Below are 19,731 nucleotides of genomic sequence, written 5' to 3'. Positions count from 1 at the left end.
CCTAAGGAAGGCAGGCTTTTGCTACCTTACTTTTGCCAATTTTGTTTTCTGGTTGAGCGTAGGAGAGGAGGAAGAGGGCGTGGGCACAGTGCTCACAGCAGGGCAGTGACTGCTTGTGGGCTTCCTGTCTGACTGCTCCTTGAAGGGCTTTAATCTTCCTTCAGTGTGTGCACTTAGACTGACTTGGTTCTCAAGTCAACATAAACTGGCTCCAACCTAGAAATAAATTCCTTTTCCAGAAATGGTGCCTTACTTTATTCCCCTTGTGCTTGCTGTCCTGTTTCTTCTTTTCTAAATGTGAATGGACAGCTTCATTTTTAAGGTTCATTATCATGGTGGTGCACACATAACCAGACATACATTTACAAAAAAAGTCTGTCTGATGGGCACAGTCTCAACTAGTCCTCCCCACATTGCCCTCCCGGCTTGCCAGATTCTGCTCACAGACAGCTTTAAGAGCTTCAGTCTACATCCACTCAGCCTCAGCTCTACCTCCCTGCCTCTACCACAAATTTGGCCTTTTAATTCTTCAGACTTGTACCACTTCTAAAGGAGGTCAGCTAGATCACAGAAGTGCCTTCTGGTGTTGCTGAAGGCCTAAGACACACCTTGGTGTGAACTCTGGCACTTAAAAGCTGTGCAGTTTTCAGGAGTGGTATGATGAATTTAGAATTGCCTAATTAATTTGAAATGCAGCCACTGCTTAGGGTACTCAGCTTGTTCACCTTACCCTTAGACAGAGCTGTGTCTGAGAGCAGCATGGTTTCATGGGAGAACTGGCAGTACCTCCGGACTACCTCTGAGTGCCTGCAGTTTCCCTCATTGCTTGCAGCCTCTTCTCATGCTCTGCCCTGTCAGACAGGGTTGCCTGAGGTCAGAGTTTACACAGGATGGTTAGCTTATACTTGGGGAGTCCAAGACCCTTTCATGGATTCACAAAGTGAAAACTATTTTTATAATACTCAAAGGTTTTTTTAACTGTTGACATTTGCAATGATGTTACAAAAGCAATGATAGATAAAATTGCTGCTTAGCATAAATCAAGGCAGCAGGACCCAACTCTACTAGACATGGTATTTTTCACTGCCAAGCATATCAATAAGAGAAAAAAGTGCCAGTTTCAGTTAACAGATGCCCTTGATGAAGCACTAAAAGTTGTTAGTATCATTAAATCTCAGTCTATAAGTAACTGCGTTTTTAAGACAGAGGGCAAAATAACTTGAAAAGCATTCTGCATACCAACACACAGTGTTTTCCACTGAAAAGCATTTGTGTGAGTTGTGAGCAGAACTAGCAATTTTTATCATGAAACACAAGTTTCACTTGAAACAAGTGACTGATGGACTTTATTCAGTCTTGGGCATTGGCAGATATTCTCTCAAAAAGGAATTAAGTGAATCTGTCACTTTTAGGAAAATAACTAACATTATTTGTTGCCAATGATAAAATTCAGGCTTTCAAACACGAGTTTTATTCATTTTATAACAAGATACATCAATATTTGGGAGATCTGGTTCACTTATTAAAGTGATAGTTCCAGATGACCATTGTGCAGTGTTACAAAATTATACACAGGTGAATTACCTATTTCAAGAGCCAGATAAACTAATGGGCTTTGATGTAACAGTATGAAAAATTTGTTGATATTGTGTAACATTCCTCATTGCAACTACCTTTTACAAAACTAGCACTTATCAAGTTTTTTATGAAGAATCAAAGAAGGCTTCCTACTAATCTGGAAAGACTTCAAATATTCCTTCAATTTTCAATGATACATCTGAGTCTTCATGTACTTCAACTAAAGCAAAACATTGCAGCAGATTGGATGCAGAAGCAATTGAGAGAAACCGACGGTCTTCTAAAAAGTCACTCGTTAATGTATTTTAATAATAAATGTTATTTTAAATTAATAAACATTTAAATTGCTTCTGTTTTACACTCTAATATAGTATATATCAATAGATATCATCCAAATAAATGCAACGTCTTTGAGTTGTCATATTTTCAAGAATGTAAAAGGGTCCTGAAAACAAAAAATAAGAATCTGGAGAGTGGCAAACTTCTTGTTTTTAAGAGCCAATGTTTTAGGCTCTGTGAGCCATAGGGTCTCACAACTCAACTCTGCTGTTAGAAACAATAGATAAATAAATAAGTATATCTGTGTTACCCTACAGCTTTATTTACTAAAACTGGTGGCAAGTAATAGCTTGCTGACTATTGCAAAATTTCCCCTAAAAAAACATTGATAGGACTTTTTGATGGCATAGCCAGGTATCCTGTATGCTTCATTATGTGTTCCAGAAGTGCGTCAGTTTGGTTCTCAAATCTGGAATCTGAATTCTTCTGAGTTCAGTGCTTGTTAAGAGAGACACCTTTTGTAGTGTGGTTTTAATGGTGACACACATGCCAAGTTTCTAGTACGTAGGGAGTACCAAGATCTCTCGAAAGGATGCTCCCCAGGAAGGGATAGCAGGACTCAGGTGCAAAAAGCAAACTCCTTTAGTGACTTGAGTGGAGTGTGGTCACTGTAAGTGTGGCATGTATCCACAAGGTTCTTTGGCAAATCAGAAATGAATAATTTTACTTCTTATTCTCATAAACAGGTATTTTCATTTCTCCAAGTTGAACTTGAAATGTACATAGAATTTTTGAAGCTAAAGATACCCATGGAAATTTCCTTATTGATGATTAACTCTGGTTTCAGGCTGGTTTCTGAGAAACCCATGAGCTGACACAGGAAATTTCAACACATATGTATTTATCGGGTTAGCCAGAAGGTTTGTTTGTTTGTTTTCTATAAGACGGCTCCAGTAGCACTTAGTTGTCTTTAACTTCATTTGAAACAATTTCGTTTGGTTGTATTGTGACAGGTGTCATATCAGCGTGCATTTAAAAAAATGGTGAATTTTTGTGTGGCCATTTTAACATTGAAGATGGAAGAAAATAGGCAACATTTTCAGTATATTATGCTTCATTATTTAAAGAAAAGTAAAAATGCAACTGAAACACATAAAAAGATTTGTGCAGTGTACAGAGAAGATGCTGTGACTGATTAAACATTTCAAGAGTGGTTTGCAAAGTTTCATGCTGGAGATTTCTCCCTGGACAATGCTCCATGGATGTGTGGTCCAGCTGAGTTGATAATAATCAAATTCAGACATAAAATGAGAGCAGTCAACATTATACCATGTGGGAGTAGCCAACATAAAATACCCAAATCAATAAAGTTATTGGTAAAAATAAAAATATGTATTTTATTTTATGGAAAAAAACTAAACAGACTTTTTGGCCAACCCAATATGTAGACTGCTTTGTGGCAAGAGAACATATCTCCCATGTTCATCCCTTAGTTAGGTGAACCCATTTCCCTCTTCCACTAGCTCTTGTCTCCCTTGTCAACCTCTACCTTATGATGTCTTGTTTTTGGGACCTTGGAGAAGTTGAGAAAGTTTGTCAAGTCAAATGACGAGAGACATAGACTTAGGTTGTGGTTGAACGTCTGTGAGCCACGGTTGCCCTTATGGACCATAAATAGCCTTGGTAGCTGAATCATTGGTGGTCTCTCCCTTCCTCCTGTTGAGGCAGTAAGTCAGGCCATTGCTAGAAGCAAAAAATGCCCTAAGATTGTTCTCACATGTGTCTGCTTGGCATTGTCAGCAGTATGTAGAGATGCACAGAAGTGGTAAAGTTGCGTTGAAGGTTGGGGCTCTCACTGTGTGAGAGACACACTTGATCTTGGTTCAGAGAGCAGCATTAGAAGTACTAGGAGCAGCCTCCATCTACAAGCAGTGAGAAGCTGCCAGTGAACAGCCTGGTTATAGCATCCTTGCCTGTTCCCATAGATTCCATCTTCAAAATGTTTTGGGATCTTTAGAAGAATGGCTGCAAAGAGCACACCCCTTTTAAACATTGTGAACCCCTAAGTATCTCTATTAACTTAAATTATGTAGGACCAAAATGATGTATAACTTAAATGATGTAGGATTGTAAGTGAGTCTATTTGTATTTCTGTGTTGATTTGCCCCTAGGCAGGATTTCATTCTAAACAGTGTACTGAAAAATATGTATGGATCTCTTAATTGTCGGTGTCTAATTAGCTTTGGATATTGAAAGATTTGCTTTAAGATATGCTAGATTATGTTTATTCTACAGGGAAAAAAAGTGAGTTTATCATTTACGTGCCCTTAGATTCTCATGATGCAGTTTTGAGATTTAATGCTGCTCCTACACGTGGCTATGAGAAGGACGTTGGAAATAAAACCACTGTGCGCATCATTAATTCCCAGGTAAGATGGATGGAATGTTTCATGGATGTGCATACTATAGGTAAATAGTTTAACTAGATGAGTGAAAAGAAATTACCTAGTTTCCCATGATCATAATCTTTATTTGTACGGATCTTATGATTATAAAGAATTAATGAAGAAAAAAGGTAGAGAAATGGGAATTCATGTGTGACATGAACAGGAAAAATGAGTAAGATCAAAGGGAAAAATTTGTATATATATATTCATATATACATATAGGTAGATAGATAGATAGATTTACCATGTTGTATTCTGTGGACTTAAAAAGCTGTTAAACTTAGAAGTTGTTGTGGCCACAAGAAGCAGGGCATGAAGGAGAGAAAAGCACGATACAAAACTTAAGGTCAATATGGTAGCTTGAAAACTTCAGTCTGTTATTTAAAAAATTTTTAAATTAAAATGGATTGTTGAATTGAAAATATCTCTATTCTTTGTATTCTTAATGTTTTCCCTTGTGGCGAAATTAGAACAAGCTACAACAATTTCTAGAGGTTCAAACTATATAGAAAAATATGAGGTGATAAATGATTTATGATGAATTGCTTGCAAAAGATTAGATTTCTACCTATTACCCTGATCCAGGTGTCATACAGCAAGATAAAAAACAGTTACTGCATTTCCTTATTTTATAGATGTCATTGATGATAAGATTCACCATTCATTTAATAAGAGCTTTTCAGAGAGGAGATGATAAATCCCATCAAATTAAATAGATGTCATCTGTAAGATACACTTTAACTTCAGAGACATTAAAATATGAGGAAAAAACTGTAAAATATTGCACCTTAAAACTGAGGAAAATAATACGTTACTTTTCCCAAAACTGTACTTTAAAAAAATATGATTGGCAGGTGAGATTGAAAAACTCATCCAGAACTAGATGGGATCGCAGAGGGAGAACAGTTATACCAGGGCTGACTCAGGTTGACTGGCTCGCTGTGTTCCCTTTGTCCCGAGGCTGGTGCTCTAGAGGCACCTTTGTAACTCAGTTTGTCCCCACCTGCCACTCTTTCTCCAAATTACTTATGAAGACAGTTGTAGAAGGTTGTGGGGGCCTGAATTAGCAGGGGGATTACATCTTTCAGGAGCTGATTCGAAACCACTAGATATGAGTGCAGTGCTTGGTAAAAATATTAAGAACTGGTAGATTTTTTAAAAATTCCATTTCCCCCTGGCTGGTGTAGCTCAGTGGATTGAGCATGGGCTGTGAACCAAAGCATCGCAGGTTCGATTCCCAGTCAGGGCACATGCCTGGGTTGCAGGCTACGGCCCCCAGCAACCGCACATTGATGTTTCTCTCTCTCTTTCTCCCTCCCTTCCCTCTCTATAAATAAATAAATAAATAATTTTTTTAAAAATTCCATTTCCCCAGACATTTCTTTTAAGTGCTTTAACACAAGATGGCAGCCTCTCTTCCCTCCCCCAGAAGAAAACAACGTCAGGAATGTTTTAAAAATGAGTCAGAACACGGAAAAAAATTTCATTTCTCTTTAAAATATGATTTTGAAGAAACAAACACTTGCTTTGAAATGATTTTTCTGTGTATTTGCAGATTCTGACCAACCCCAACCATCACTTCATTGAAAATTCATTATATAAAAATGTCATTTTGGTGGCCTGGGACCCTGCTCCTTATTCTGCAAATCTTAACCTGGTAAGTTTTTCCTTTGTTGCCTGTATCCTAACCCTAATGGTCAGAAGGTGCCTTTGATTGATTACTCCTGGGAGCAAGTCAAAGATTAAGCTTTGATAGAGATAATGAAACTGATTGTGATTGCCATTTAAATACCTGTGTATTTATACCATCTTGATACCTACTCCTAATAGCATACTTGGTGAACATTGTCTGTCTAAAGGGGGCTTTGCTCCGCAGGATTTTTTTTAAATGTAAAATGTCCTAATGTCCAGAAATTCCTAGTTATCCTGGAGTTTGGGCTAATTAAACTGAAAATGTTCCCATTATGATAGGGTTACATCACCTTCCAAGAAGTTACAACACCTTTTGAAATAAATTGGAAGTGCATGGCAAAAAACATCTAAACTTGCATATCAACAGCTTACTGTTATTTAAATGAACCTGTTACAGGCTTTCCTTGAATGTGTCCCTCTTTGGCTCCAGCTTCTATACCTATTTATTCTCATGATAGACCATAAACAAAATTATTTCTAGCCATCAAAATGTAAGCAAGTTATATTCATGACTTTCTGGTAAATCACTACCTATCTAAACAAGCAGCTAATTACTTTTCACTTGGGTGAAAAGCCAGCATCAGTGTTTTTTTAAAGAAGGCTGGGAAGATGGATGGTTATTTAGCCTTGTGAAAGATGCTGTCAGCTGCGCCAATGAGCATTTTTTGACCTGTTCTGCTATGACTCAATAGAATGCAGTCTTGTCAGATGGAACCTCTCTTGGCTCCAGCAAAAGGCAGCTTTCTAAGAGAGCTGTCCAAGAGTGAAAGGAGTGTTCTGTCTATGCTCACCTTGACACTGAGGTTGGACCTTTACCTAGCTGATTACCAACCAGCTTTTCACCAGGATTGCAAATCAAAACCATTTGCAGAGTATTTTTCAACTATATCTGTCACAGCCCCATTTCTGTAGCATCCAGCATTGATGTATGTTTTTTTAGGAAGCCTGGTTGATTCTCATATGGACCCTCTATTGAGAATCAAGCATCAAATGGGTATTTGAACTTTTCAGCTTCCTTCCCAGACTGAGGTCCTCTGGCTTTAAGTTTTGATAGCTTTCTTGCTGTTTGAGGACAGACTGAAAGCTTCTAGCTGTTGGAAGCATCCAAACCTAAGGCCCAGAGTTGTCCAACCCCATGGGTGGTGGTACTGAATCTAAGTGACAAGGCTGCTGCCTACAGGGCCTGTCCTTCAATCCTTCTGTGTCAGGACTGGGAGGAATGGAGAAGCAAGTCCGCATTCCTCTGGCTCCCTTCCCACTGCCTCAGGGCTTGGGCCCATAGTTCACTTAAGATGATCTGGCCCAGTCATTCCCAACATTTTTAAAAACAGAACACATTCAACATTTGTATATTCTTTGGGACATTACAGTAGACCAGAGAATCTGTTTGAAGGGAGCAAGTGGCCTGAGCCTTTCGAACTGAGCCTGTTCCCCCATACCTTCTCCAAATTTCATTTCATAGCATCACCTGAGACACTTCTGCAAACATTTTTTAAAACAAACCTATAGTTTATTTTTTCATAACATAATTTATGTACAGTCAATGTAAGTATACATTTTGATGAGTATTAGCAAATACATATAATCATGTATCTACCCCTACAATTAAGAAATAGAATTTTTTAATCACTCCACAGAGTTCCCTTGTGCCCCACCTATCAGTCTTCCCACCCCCAACCCCAGGCCTAGGCTTTAACTGATTTGTTTTGTCACTATAGATTAGATTTGGAAAACATTATTTTTTAGCCCGAGGTCAGCAAACTATAGCTGTGAGCCAAATCTGACACTGTTTTTTAAATAAAGCTTTTTTAAAAAAATGTATTTTTTCCACTGCCATTTAACCCCATGTATCCCCTTCCCCCCCGATCACCACACTGTTGTTCATGTCCATGAGTCCTTTTTCCTTTTTGCTCAATCCCTCCACTCCCTAACCTCCCCCCACCAGAGCTGTCATCCTGCTCTCCATCTATGAGTCTGTCTGTAATTTGCTTGTTAGTTCAGTTTGTTCATTAGATTCTACATATAAGTAAAATCTTATGGTATTTGTCTTTCTCTGACTGATATTGTTCACTTAACATAATGTTATCCAGGTCCATCCATACTGTCACAAAGGGTAAAATTGTCTTCCTTTTTTGCAGCCGAGTAGAATTCCATTGTGTAAATATTGCATAGTTGTTTTATCCATTCATCTACTGATGGACCCTTGGGCTGCTTCCATATTTTGGTGACTGTACATAGTGCTGCAATGAACATAGGGGTGCTTATGTTCCTTCAAATTAGTGTTTTGGGTTTCTTTTGATATATTCCCAGAACTGGGATCACTGGATCATAAGGCAGTTCCAATTTTAATTTTTTTGAGATATCTCCATACTGCTTTCCACAGTGGCTGCACCAGTCTGCATTCCCACCAACAGTGCAAAAAGGTTCCCTTTTCTCCACATCCTCACCAGCACTTATTGTTTGTTGATTTATTGATGATAGTCATTCTGACAGGTGCAAGGTGATATCTCATTGTGATTTTAATTTGCATTTCTCTTATGATTAGTGATGTTGAGCATCTTTTCATATGTCTATTGGCCATCTGTGTATCCTCTTTGGAGAAGTGTCTACTCAAGTCCTTTGCCCTTTTTTTAATTTAATTGTTTGTTTGGTGTTCTTTATAAATTTTGAATATTGATCCCTCATCAACTATTGGCAAATATGTTTTCCCATTCCATGGGTTGTCTTCTTATTTTATTGATGGTCTTCTTTGCTGTGCAAAAACATTTTAGTTTGATGTAGTCCCATTAGTTTTTCTTTTGTTTCCCTTACCTGGGTAGATATATCAGATAAAATATTGCTGCGACCAATGTCCAAGATTTTACTATGTTTTCTTCTAGGATTTTTATGGTTTTGGGTCTAATATTTAAGTCTTTAATCTATCTTGAATTTTTTTCTTGTGTAAGATGAGTTTTATGGGAACAAAGTCATGCCATTCACTTTGTATCTTGTGTGGCTGCTTTCCCAATACAACAGCATAGTTGAGTCTTGCTGCAGAGACTGTATAACCCAAAAAGGCAAACATGTTTACTATCTGGTCCTATTCAGAAAGTCTGCTGACTGCTCCCTCACTTTACTAAAGAATAGTGTCAGTCCCTTGGGGCTAGAACCCTGCTGCTCTCTTTGTACTCAGTCCCTCCTCTACCTCTGAATCCCTCCCTCCAGGTGCTGTCCTGTGCCTTTTTCACAGTGTGGTCCTCAGTACTTGACTGTGTTGATTTTTTTTCTCTTAGTGGTACAAGAAGCCAGATTACAACCTGTTTACTCCATATGTGCAGCATCGTCAGAGAAACCCAAATCAGCCATTTTACATTCTTCATCCTAAATTTATATGGCAGCTTTGGGACATTATCCAGGAGAACACTAAGGAGAAGATTCAGCCCAACCCACCATCTTCTGGCTTCATTGGTAGGTATATATGAAAATTGGGAAGATTAGGTGCACAGGGAGGGTTAAGCCTGATACTTAATAAATATATATTCATGTTATATAATAAGAGCAATTAATAGGTGGTTGTAGAGGGAAAATAGACTAACTAAAGAAGAAACATTGTGTTCCAGTTTCTGTTGCTATGCAACCTATTACCCCCAAATTTCAAGGTCTAAGCAAGAACTACTTTATGTTCTCTCATGATTTTGTGGGTCAGGATGGACTTGTCTGGGCAATTCTATTGTTCCACAGGCATTGATGGGGGTCACTTGGTTATATTCAGCTGTGTCATTGGATGGTGTCACTCCCACATCTGGCCCTTTGGCAGGGACAGCTAGGAGGCTCAGTGCAGCTGGAACTCTCCACCTGTGGTTGCATGTGGTCTCTTACATGGTGGTCTCAGGGTAACTGAATTTCTTACATGGTCTCCTGGCAATTGTTCCAAAGACAGGAAATAGAAGCTGCCAATTTCTTAAGGCAAGGCCTGGAGACATGCATAGCATCTCTGTGCTGTGCTTTGTTGGTCAGAGCATTTAAGGTCCTATTAGATTCAAGGCAGGGACACACAGACCCCACCTCAGCCATCTTTGTGCACATTGCCCATGTGAAGCCAGGCTGGGCAGCTGAATATATGACCACAGGATAGTACCAGGTTTGTTGTTTCAGGCTTTGATGAGACTAATGCCAGCACCTTATACATTCTCACCACTAGAGTCTCTATTCCAAAAATAGATTTTACATAATAAGATTATAATACTTGGCTTATTATTATTTTTGTCATCCAGGCTTTGATCCTCAAAATTTGTGGTCTTACTCTATTTCTTTACCTATGTTTCAGCTTATTGCCCCATTATTTCTTTGATTTTACTGAGTTGAGTAACATTAAAGAATTTCTTAGATATCCTTAGCAATATGAAAGCTATAATAGAACCAAAGGATATTAGTTTTGTGCATAAGAAACTATTCTATTCCTCACCCTAGTTTTGAATGTATAACCCTGCACCTTAACTTTGGCTGCATAATGGATCCCTATGAATAAAGGAGAGATTTAAGAAGATAGTGCTGGTTTTATTATGGATACAGCAGAAGTGTCAAATTCATTTTCACTGGGGTCCACATCAGCCTCAAGGTTGCCTTCAAAGGGCCGAATATAATCTTAGGACTGTATAAATGTAACTACTGCTTAACTAGGGGCAAGGAGCTCAGCACTGCTGCCAGATAGAAACAAAGTGCCTGGCCGGATAAAACAAGGGGAAGAGCCAGATTTGGCCCATGGACCTTGTGTTTGCCACCTATGGGATACACGGTACATACACAATATCTGAGTGGGGGCTTGCAGATGTTGGAGTGGGTTTTCTGGTATTGTAATAATGTGACTATTTTATACAGAATTCAAAACAAAATTTGCACTATGACTCTGCATATTATTTTCCTTAAGCATGGCTCCCCTCTCTTTATTTTCTAAGTCATGTCTTTGACACTCTTTATTTCCAAATCAGTATTTTAAAATACTAAGCTCTTTATCTTTTGTGCAGTTCCATTGCATCCTGTTGTTTTGCGGGGGGAGGGTGGTGGACAGGATAATCTAGTTTATCAACAAAGGGTAAACAGAATAGAATAATATAATGCTTAGACAGCATAATAAGATATGACAAGTTTAATAAAGCCTTTTTCTTATTGTTGCCTTCTCATGAAATCATTTGACTAATATTTGTTAGAGCAAAAGTTTTAGGGCACAGTGAGGGCCTGTCAGATATACTTATTATGATGTACTTTGAGATATTCAGGTTAGTTAGTCACGGCTGGAGAAAAATTTTTCCCATTTGTTTTTGTTGAAACTAATCATGCCATGTATATAAAGCCAGCTTCCTTCCATAGCTATTTACTTAGATTTTGGAATTTTCAGAGCTAATACTTGCCTTTAAGGCTTCTTTTACATGGAAAAGGGGGATTGTAGTTTGATGTCTTTATAAGAATGTCATTGGATTGGACAGATTGAGTATGAATTCTTCTCTACCATTTACTAGCTTTCTTATTATGAGCAAGTTGCTCAATCCTGTGAGCCTCCATATGCTCATGTGAAATGCAAATAATAAAACCTTTGAAAAGATAAGTTAGTGGGTCAATCTGCAATTGCTGTTATTTTGTAGCAATACTCTATCCTACATGACAGCTGTTAGCCATAAATTCCTATATGCATTTAAATCAATTAGGACTAAATAAGAGGAAAGCTCAAATTCCTCAGTCACTAACCCCATTTCAGGTTTCAGGGCCATGTGCTCCCAGTGGCTGCTGCGTTGGGAGTGCAGATAGAGAACATCTCCATCATCACAGAAAGTTCTGCAGGCAGCACTGTCAACTTTTGCTAGTCACAAAGGAATGAAAAAGAGAGAGTCGATAAGGCATCATTAAGTCCCACTGTGCAGGTTGAGGTCTGTGGGGATGCAGGTGTGTAAAGGGCAAGGCCTGACATCACTGACTTCACATGCCACTCTTATCCCAGTCATATCTCTGTGTGAGCCCCTCACTGAAGATGGGCAAGAGATACAGCCTGGGCAAGCTGTGTCCAGCAGAGCCCCATCATCCTCTGACTCTCCTGCTGATCTTACAACCTTTCTACCCCTTCATTGATCTTGTTCAGAAATATGCTAGAACCAGAGTCCATTCTGTAATTTATCTGACATTCTTATATATTAGTAAAATGATGTCACCCACATCTTAATGTATCTGCCAGAAGAATATTTAAAGATCAGTGTGTTTTTTCTTTTATCAAAAAGTGTTCTCCAAGCCCTGGCTGGCATAGCTCAGTGGATTGAGCATGGGCTGCAAACCAAAGTGTCGCAGGTTCGATTCCCAGTCAGGGTATATGCCTGGGTTGCAGGCCATGACCCCCAGCAACCACACATTGAAAAAAAAAAAGAAAAAAAGAAAAGAAAAAGTGTTCTCCAAATGTCCCTTTGTGTTCTAAGTCATATTGAAAAGCTATTGACTTATTGTCTCACCATCTCATCATTTCCAAACAGTCTAACCTGTGATGTCAGTTACTGAACAAAAGAAGCCATCATCAAGCCCATCAGTGAGGTTAGGCTGTTTTTGTGTGCACAGTTGTGGGTTTGGCTAGGTGCACGGTCAGGTCAGCAGACACTCATCATCAGAGAAGAGCCCCATGGCAGCCCCCTGACTTTCTGCTTTGCTGATTGAATAGCACAGGGCTCCACCTGGAGGCAAAGCAGATGACCCCCTTTCTTCATTGATGTGCTGCTCATCCAGCTGTGAAACTGTCTCCCATTTAATGTCTTATATCTCTAAACCCACTGCACACATTTTCCCTGTACATGTTTAGATTCTAAAAGGGACTAGAGGGACTGTTTTGAACACAAAAACATTTCTTTTTATGGAAATTTAGCCAGCACAGACACATGCCCACCTGCCTGCAGTGAGCACGGAACACTGTGGATGGTTCGTCAAAACACAAGAAAAACATACACAGAGACAACCAGGTCCTGTGGGGGAATCGGGACAAAATGGCCACCCTCTCTCAAGTGGGGAGAGTGCCCCACCCCCTGAACAAGCAGGGTTTTATTCTTGAATACCAATACAGTTTGCAAATTACAAGTAGTTAGCTTTTGAAAGGTGCTGGCAGATTTCCTACTGGGATCCTAAGCCAGAGATTTGGGGGTTTTATCATTTAAAAAGACTATAGGACTTAAAGCTTAGTTCTGTTTCCTGCCTGTGACTTCATATTCTAATTAAAGAACATCCTCCAGCAAGCAGATTTCATAGGGTCTTTCATATTCTATGTCTTAGGCCTGATTACCTCGGAAGTCCACCGTTTCTGGTCTGGACTGTACAGCCTCTGTTACTTCCAACGGGCCTGAGTTGGGCAGAGGAGACAAAGGCAGATGGGTGACTTGGGTTTTTCAAGGACTCAGGCATTGGCAAAGCCGAGGGGGCAGGGGTTGATATCGATCACCCTGTTATTTCCACAGCCCCATGAGTCTCGTCCCTGTCATTCCTTCGTGAACGCGTCTGTCTTAGATTCATTCTCTATACAAGAGAATTGTCACCCATCATTGACTGCCGTTCAAGCATGAAAAGGAATGAGGCATATGAACAGGCAGCATTTGTGCCAGGGAAATAAGTTTTGTCTCTTTAGCGTCTCCTGGTTCAGAGGCCTCTTACTCAGCCATAGTTCTAGGCAGTTACAGATTCCTGAGACCAGGCAGGGCGGTCCTCAACACAGTGGCTGTTAGATTCCCAGGGGAATACACCTGGACCCTTAAATGTAATATTATGTACTATTTAGAGGTCTGATCCTGGAGACTGAACTCATTGTGTAGGAAGAAGGCAGTGAAGGTGGAGGGGAAACATCATCCACAAGTGGGTATTAGTTGAGCACCTCCTATGTGCCAAGCACAGGCTGGGTCCCAGGGCTATGGTCATGAGGAAGCCAGGCAAAGATCCTGCCTCCCAGAAGTGACAGTACAGTGGGTGACAGACAAGAGAGAGAGCAAGAGTGGAGGAGGCCACAGTACTTTTCATGGTGTCATAAACTATCACATTGGTTACTTTCTGCTTGCTGTACAAATCAGCCTCATTACTGTGACATGGAACTACGCAAAGATGTGAATACCAGGTACTGATCATTGGGGCCATGCTGGTAGCTGGCTACCACAGTGTTTTAAAAGGGATGCCTGAGTCTGGCTAAATAGCTTTGTTGTTTAGAGTGTTGTCTTCATATGAGAAGGTTGCAGGTTTCATCCCCAGTCAGGGCATGTACAAGAAGTAACCAATGAATGCATAAATAAGTGGAACAACAAATCTCTCTCTCTCTCTCTATCTCTCTCTCTCAAAAAAAAAAGTGGGAAGGGATCACCTGCGCCCACCCCTAAAATTTCTGAGTAGTTGGAGGTTGCAAGAATTTATATTTCTAACAGCTTTTTAAGTCATGCTAACTGATGAGACTGCACTTTCAGAACCACTCTTCTGACTTTTTAGAATTTTGAAGTTGGAGGGAATTTTAAAAATCTCGTCCACAGGGTCTGTACTGATAGACATATCATCCAGGTGATAGGCATTTGGCTCAGTGGGAGAACCCAGAATTCTACCAATACATTATCCTTTTTTGTTTCTTTGAAAACATAGCCATAAAATTTACTCCTATGATGAACTCATTTTATGTCTTAAAAACTTAGTGTAAATGGCGTATGTAATGGCTGACTGTAAATACCTTCTTAAAAGTGGATTTTTGCCCTGGCTGGTGTGGCTCAATTGGTTGGAATCTTGTCCTATGCACTGGGGGGTTGGGAGTTCAGTTCCAGGTTGGGGCACATGCCTGGGCTGCAGGTTCAATCCCTGTTTGGGGCACATGTAGGAGGCAGCCTGTTGATCTTCCCTCTCACATCAATGTTTCTTTCCTCTCTCTCTCTCTCTCTCTCTGTCTCTCTCTCTTTCTCTCTCCCCTACCACTCCCTCTCCCTTTAGAATCAATGAAAATAATTTTTTACCATGGATTTTTGTTAGTCTGGGTGGTTGGTTACTTCTACCTTAGGAACCAAGTTCTTGGGTATACTGATTAGTGGGGTATAAGTTTGGGAAACAGAAAGCAAGGTCTCAACTCCTCATGGATTTCAGGAAATCAGCCTCTCACTAACATTTGAGCAGATGGTTCAGCAAGCGCCTTTTGTTCAGGAAGTATAACATCCTTTTGCACCTTCATTAGCAACCTGCAACCTGACACCAGCATACTCCATGGTGGCACACAAATCTTGTGGGCTTGCCTCGTTGGATAGAAACCGGGGTAGGGGGTGGTATGCTGGGAAAGGGAAACAAATAATATTGAAGGGAAGATGAGTCTACAAGCAGTTTCTGTTTGGTGCACCTTTCGGAGTGTGTTTTTAGTGAGAGTGGGTCTGGAGATGCTTCTGCAGCAGTAATGTTTTGGTCACAGTGCCTGAGTCACAGGGCTTTGCTTTTCCTGGGTTCTGTGGGATCTATGTGTTTTGAGTTCCTATGGAGAAGATGTCTTTTGAACAAGATGTCCTAGTACAATCAGATTTGGGCGCAAGTATTATTCTTGTTTTACCTACAAATATAAAGACTACTCTTTCATAGAGAAAGGGCAGCAAGTTGTAGGATTTGATGAACACATTGACCTAGCACTGAGGAAGAACCTTGTCATAATTTATTATGCTTTTTACAATGGAACTTAATTAAAAATGCATAAGTGTATTTATATTGATGCAATATAAATACATTTTAATATTAAATGAATTAAACTATACTTTTATATCATTAAGCCTATTTAATGTTAATACAATCATATTAGTTTAAATATCTATGATGTATACTAAAACTAGTCATCTCAAATTTCTAAATGAATATTTTTAAACCATGTTTTCTACCTTTTTAACATTATATTATCACAAACAATTTTAACAAACAAAATATTTTGAAGTATTGTTAAAGAGATGAATATTTACTGCAATTAAATAAGAAACCAAACTCAGTTGCACAATGATTAATGAATTATTTTCAAAGCAGTTAATTTTGACCTCATCTAGATTTAGTTATTCTAAATGTAATAAATGAGGCTCCATTGGTTCATTACACAACAGGTGCACCATAGATGTTAGTTAGCTTTATGGATGCAGGGAGGAACAAAAGGATGGGAAGCTGTAACTTATGTCACCTTACAGACCCTCAACTGCACTTCATCTGGTCTCACATGTGAAAGGATACCTACCTCCTTCTGTACCATTTTACATGTGGTTAAAACCTCAGGTTTTACAGAAACCAGAATCAAACAGCCAACTAAATATGTGATCTTAAGCAAGTTACTGAATGTATCCAAGCCTCAGCTTTTTCAACTAGAAAATGAAGATACTAATAATCTTTGAAGTATCATGTGCCTGGTACAATAGCTACAGATGTTTTTATAAAAGATTGGTGAACTTACCTGTAGTCACAAAGCATGGCAGGGTTGGGTTGCCACCTGCATGAAGTAGGGCATTTGGCCAAGCCAGGAGGCACCAGCTTTACTCCCCAGGCTCATAGGCTGAGAGAGCACCATCAGGCACCATCAGGCAGACAGACCTGGAGCTCAGGACTCTACTAGCAGTGCTGAGATGGGCTCACTTAAAATCTACCATTAACAGTATCTTTATTGTAGAAATCACCATCACCTCCCCCCACCCTTTTAAAAGGCAGCCACTATTGATTATTAGTATTATTTCTAAAATTCATAGAGCCCTGCCTGGTGTGGCACAGTGGGTTCTGTGCCATCCTGCAAACCAAAAGGTCACAGGTTCAATACTCGGTCAGGGCACATGCCTGGGTTGTGGGCCAAATCCCCAGTTGGGGGTGTGCGAGAGACAACTGATTGATGTTTCTCTTGCACGTCCATATTTCTCTCCTTCTCCCTCTGCCTCCCTTCCCCTCTCTCTAAAAATGAATAAATAAAATCTTTAAAAAATAAAAATCATAGATGCAAATACTGTAATTTCAGCCTATTTAATATACACACAAGAATAATATGCTTAACAGGTCATAGCTTCCTTTCTTTTTTCTGTTTTATGCTGCTTTTTGGGTTCTGAGTTTTCAATATGTCATCGAAACTCATGACTAACACAAAATAATAAGCCACAAAATATCCATTTATCACTGTGTAAAATGCATCATAGTTATGTAGGTTAGAAAAGTTCTTGCATTTCCCTATAAATAATGAATTGTGAATGTGTTACCATCAAACAAGTGATTTAAAAATTGTCCTTCAAGTATTATTTTTCTCATTATGTAATTTTATTTAATATAGTAGATGCTTCTTAAATTATTTTTTTACTATATGAAGTTCAAATTTCCAAACAACCTTTTAATTACTGATGTTTTGGGGCAATCTCACTAAAAAAAAACACTTTTGTTCCTTAAATAGTCTTAAATATAGTTGTCATAAGTTTCCATTTTAAAATGAATTTATGGAGAAACCACAAAACAGCTGTTAGATTTCCGTTAGACTGGCATATTCAGTACCTGTAGCCTTTCACCCTCACCACTCATTAAGAAATATGTTTGCAGTGTCCTATTGGTCAATCTCAGAAATTCCTAATTTACCTGATATAAAATTTGCATTTAGTAGCTACTGGAAGTAATAGAAGCCAGTAGTTTTCCAGTCACTGGCATTATGTTCTATTTATACATAGTTTATTTCACCACATGTTGAAAGAGTATGTTCATCAAGGAGAAAATTCTATTTTTTTCTTTATTTTTATTGTTTACACTATTACAGATGCCCTCATTTTCTCCCCAGCTTGTCTCCTGTCCTCATCTCACCATCCCTCTGGCCATCACCACAATGTTGTCTGTGTCCATGGGTTATACATATATGTCCTTTGGCTAATCCCTTTACCTTCTTTTATCCAGTCCCCACCCCCCGGCAGCTGTCAGTCTGTTCTATGTTTCCATGTCTCTGGTTCTATTTTGTTCACTAGATTCCACATATAAGTGAGATCATATGATATTTTTCAAGGGGAAAATTCTATTATTTTTAACAATTTTGGATATTACTTTAAATATTGCTGGCTAAAGCAGGATAATTTTATTGTAATCACAGTAAAGTTAAAGGTTTAATTATTAAACTATGCTAGACTCTGAAAACACATCAAATACATTGATATATACAAAGTAGACTTTTATAGAAGGAACCTCATTTATTCTGAATTTGTGATAATCAGAACATGGGATGAAGTTTGCTTTTTATCCACATTTTGGAGCAAATAAGTAAGTACATATACTGCTTGTTATGTTGAGTTATATAATGTGACATTTTGTTAAAAGACCAGTTGAGATGCTTTTTAAATGGTTTGATAATTATATTGCATTATACAATATTTTAAAACATGCAGTTGGGCACATGAATGCCTTGAGTCATAATTGCCTGGAAAAATTTACACTTTTTTTTTTCCTTAAGTGAATCCCTAGTATGGACTCATTTGTAAAATCTGGCCAAAGAAATGTAACATTAATTGAATTATATTTAATTATTGTAAAAAGCTGGCCACCTGCCCATTTGATTGGCTTGTAAAAATACATGAAAAGGTATCTAAATATTAATCTGCCTTCAAAAACTGCAGCTCTACATAGAAGCCATAAAATTTTATTAGTGATGAGAGCAGTTTCTTTTTGGCAGCCAATAAACAATATTATTTCATATGAAATGTCTTTAAGTAGTTTTAAAAAATTCTTTACTGAATAGCACAGCATTAGGTAATTTGTATTCTTCTTGCTTTTTGGGTAATCCTGAGCAGTTATAAAAGAGGAAATGAAAAAAGTAATAATGTTATTAGCATAACCAAATGTGAATTCCCCATGTTGATCTGGCATGGGGAAATTATTACAAACATGATACTTTGAATTTATACATGTATGGTATCTGTGCAGAAAAAATCTGACATAGTAGGCCTGCCTGCTGATGCTTAGGAAGGCCTGCTTCCAAGGTTGGCATCTGGGAACTTGGATGTGGGAAGGGTTCCCATGCCCATGACTCATCAGAGAAGAGTGGTTCACTGTGCCTGGATTGTTTACTTAAGCAATGTGGCTTATACTGAACGCCTGCTTTCCTCCTGGGAATCTGGATCTTAGTTTATGCCAGACAAAGACTGCCTACATGACCAGTTCCCAGTGAAAATCTTGAGTACTGAGTCACTAAGAAGCTTTCTTGGTTGGCAGCATTTCACATGTGTTCCTGAAGTAATTATGTAAACCCATGTGACTACCAGGAAAGGATTCTGGAAGCTTGCTCCTGGTTCCCCTGAACTTTTCTCCCCATGTGACTTTTCCTTTGCTGATATTGCCTTGTACACTTTTGCCATAATAAATCATAGCTGAGTATGACTATGTGCTTGTATAGTCATCACAACCAATCATAAAACCTAGGGGTTGGTTGGGGACTCCCAACATGGAACCCTATTGGTGATAATTCAGAGACCATCTGAAAACCATGTGTTGTTGGTAGCTGTGTCATTTGTGGCTGACAGGTCTCAGTGCCATAGCACTTCAGCAGAGAGGCTAGTTATACCCGAACATTTTTCTCAGTACAATATTTAATACACTTCCTTCAAGTCATCCTAAGAAATTTAGGTTATAGGCTTAACCTCTGTTTTTCAATTTAAAGGTTAATTCTTTAGTATAATTTGCTGATTGTTTCTTTTTAATTTAAACATTGGAAGATGTTTAATTTCCTAAATGTAGAGTGGTCTTTACAGAAAGAGTA

At 38.8% G+C, this 19,731-nt stretch overlaps 1 protein-coding gene across 1 annotated transcript in view; it reads left to right on the top strand.

The window, feature by feature from the left end:
• ST6GAL2 (ST6 beta-galactoside alpha-2,6-sialyltransferase 2) overlaps positions 1-19,731 on the top strand; it is a 102,866-nt gene that overhangs the window by 62,498 nt on the left and 20,637 nt on the right. The window contains exons 4-6 of the mRNA XM_045835237.1: positions 4,189-4,286; positions 5,860-5,961; positions 9,269-9,443. Coding sequence (XP_045691193.1) covers positions 4,189-4,286; positions 5,860-5,961; positions 9,269-9,443 — 375 coding nt within the window. The remainder of the gene's footprint in view (positions 1-4,188; positions 4,287-5,859; positions 5,962-9,268; positions 9,444-19,731) is intronic.

This window comes from Phyllostomus hastatus, unplaced genomic scaffold (assembly GCF_019186645.2).
Source record: "Phyllostomus hastatus isolate PE091 unplaced genomic scaffold, TTU_PhHast_1.1 phas_contig_2, whole genome shotgun sequence".
In the NCBI taxonomy this organism is placed as follows: Eukaryota; Metazoa; Chordata; class Mammalia; order Chiroptera; family Phyllostomidae; genus Phyllostomus; species Phyllostomus hastatus.
Note: the sequence above shows the minus strand (reverse complement) of the source record. Positions and strands in the feature narration are given on the sequence as shown.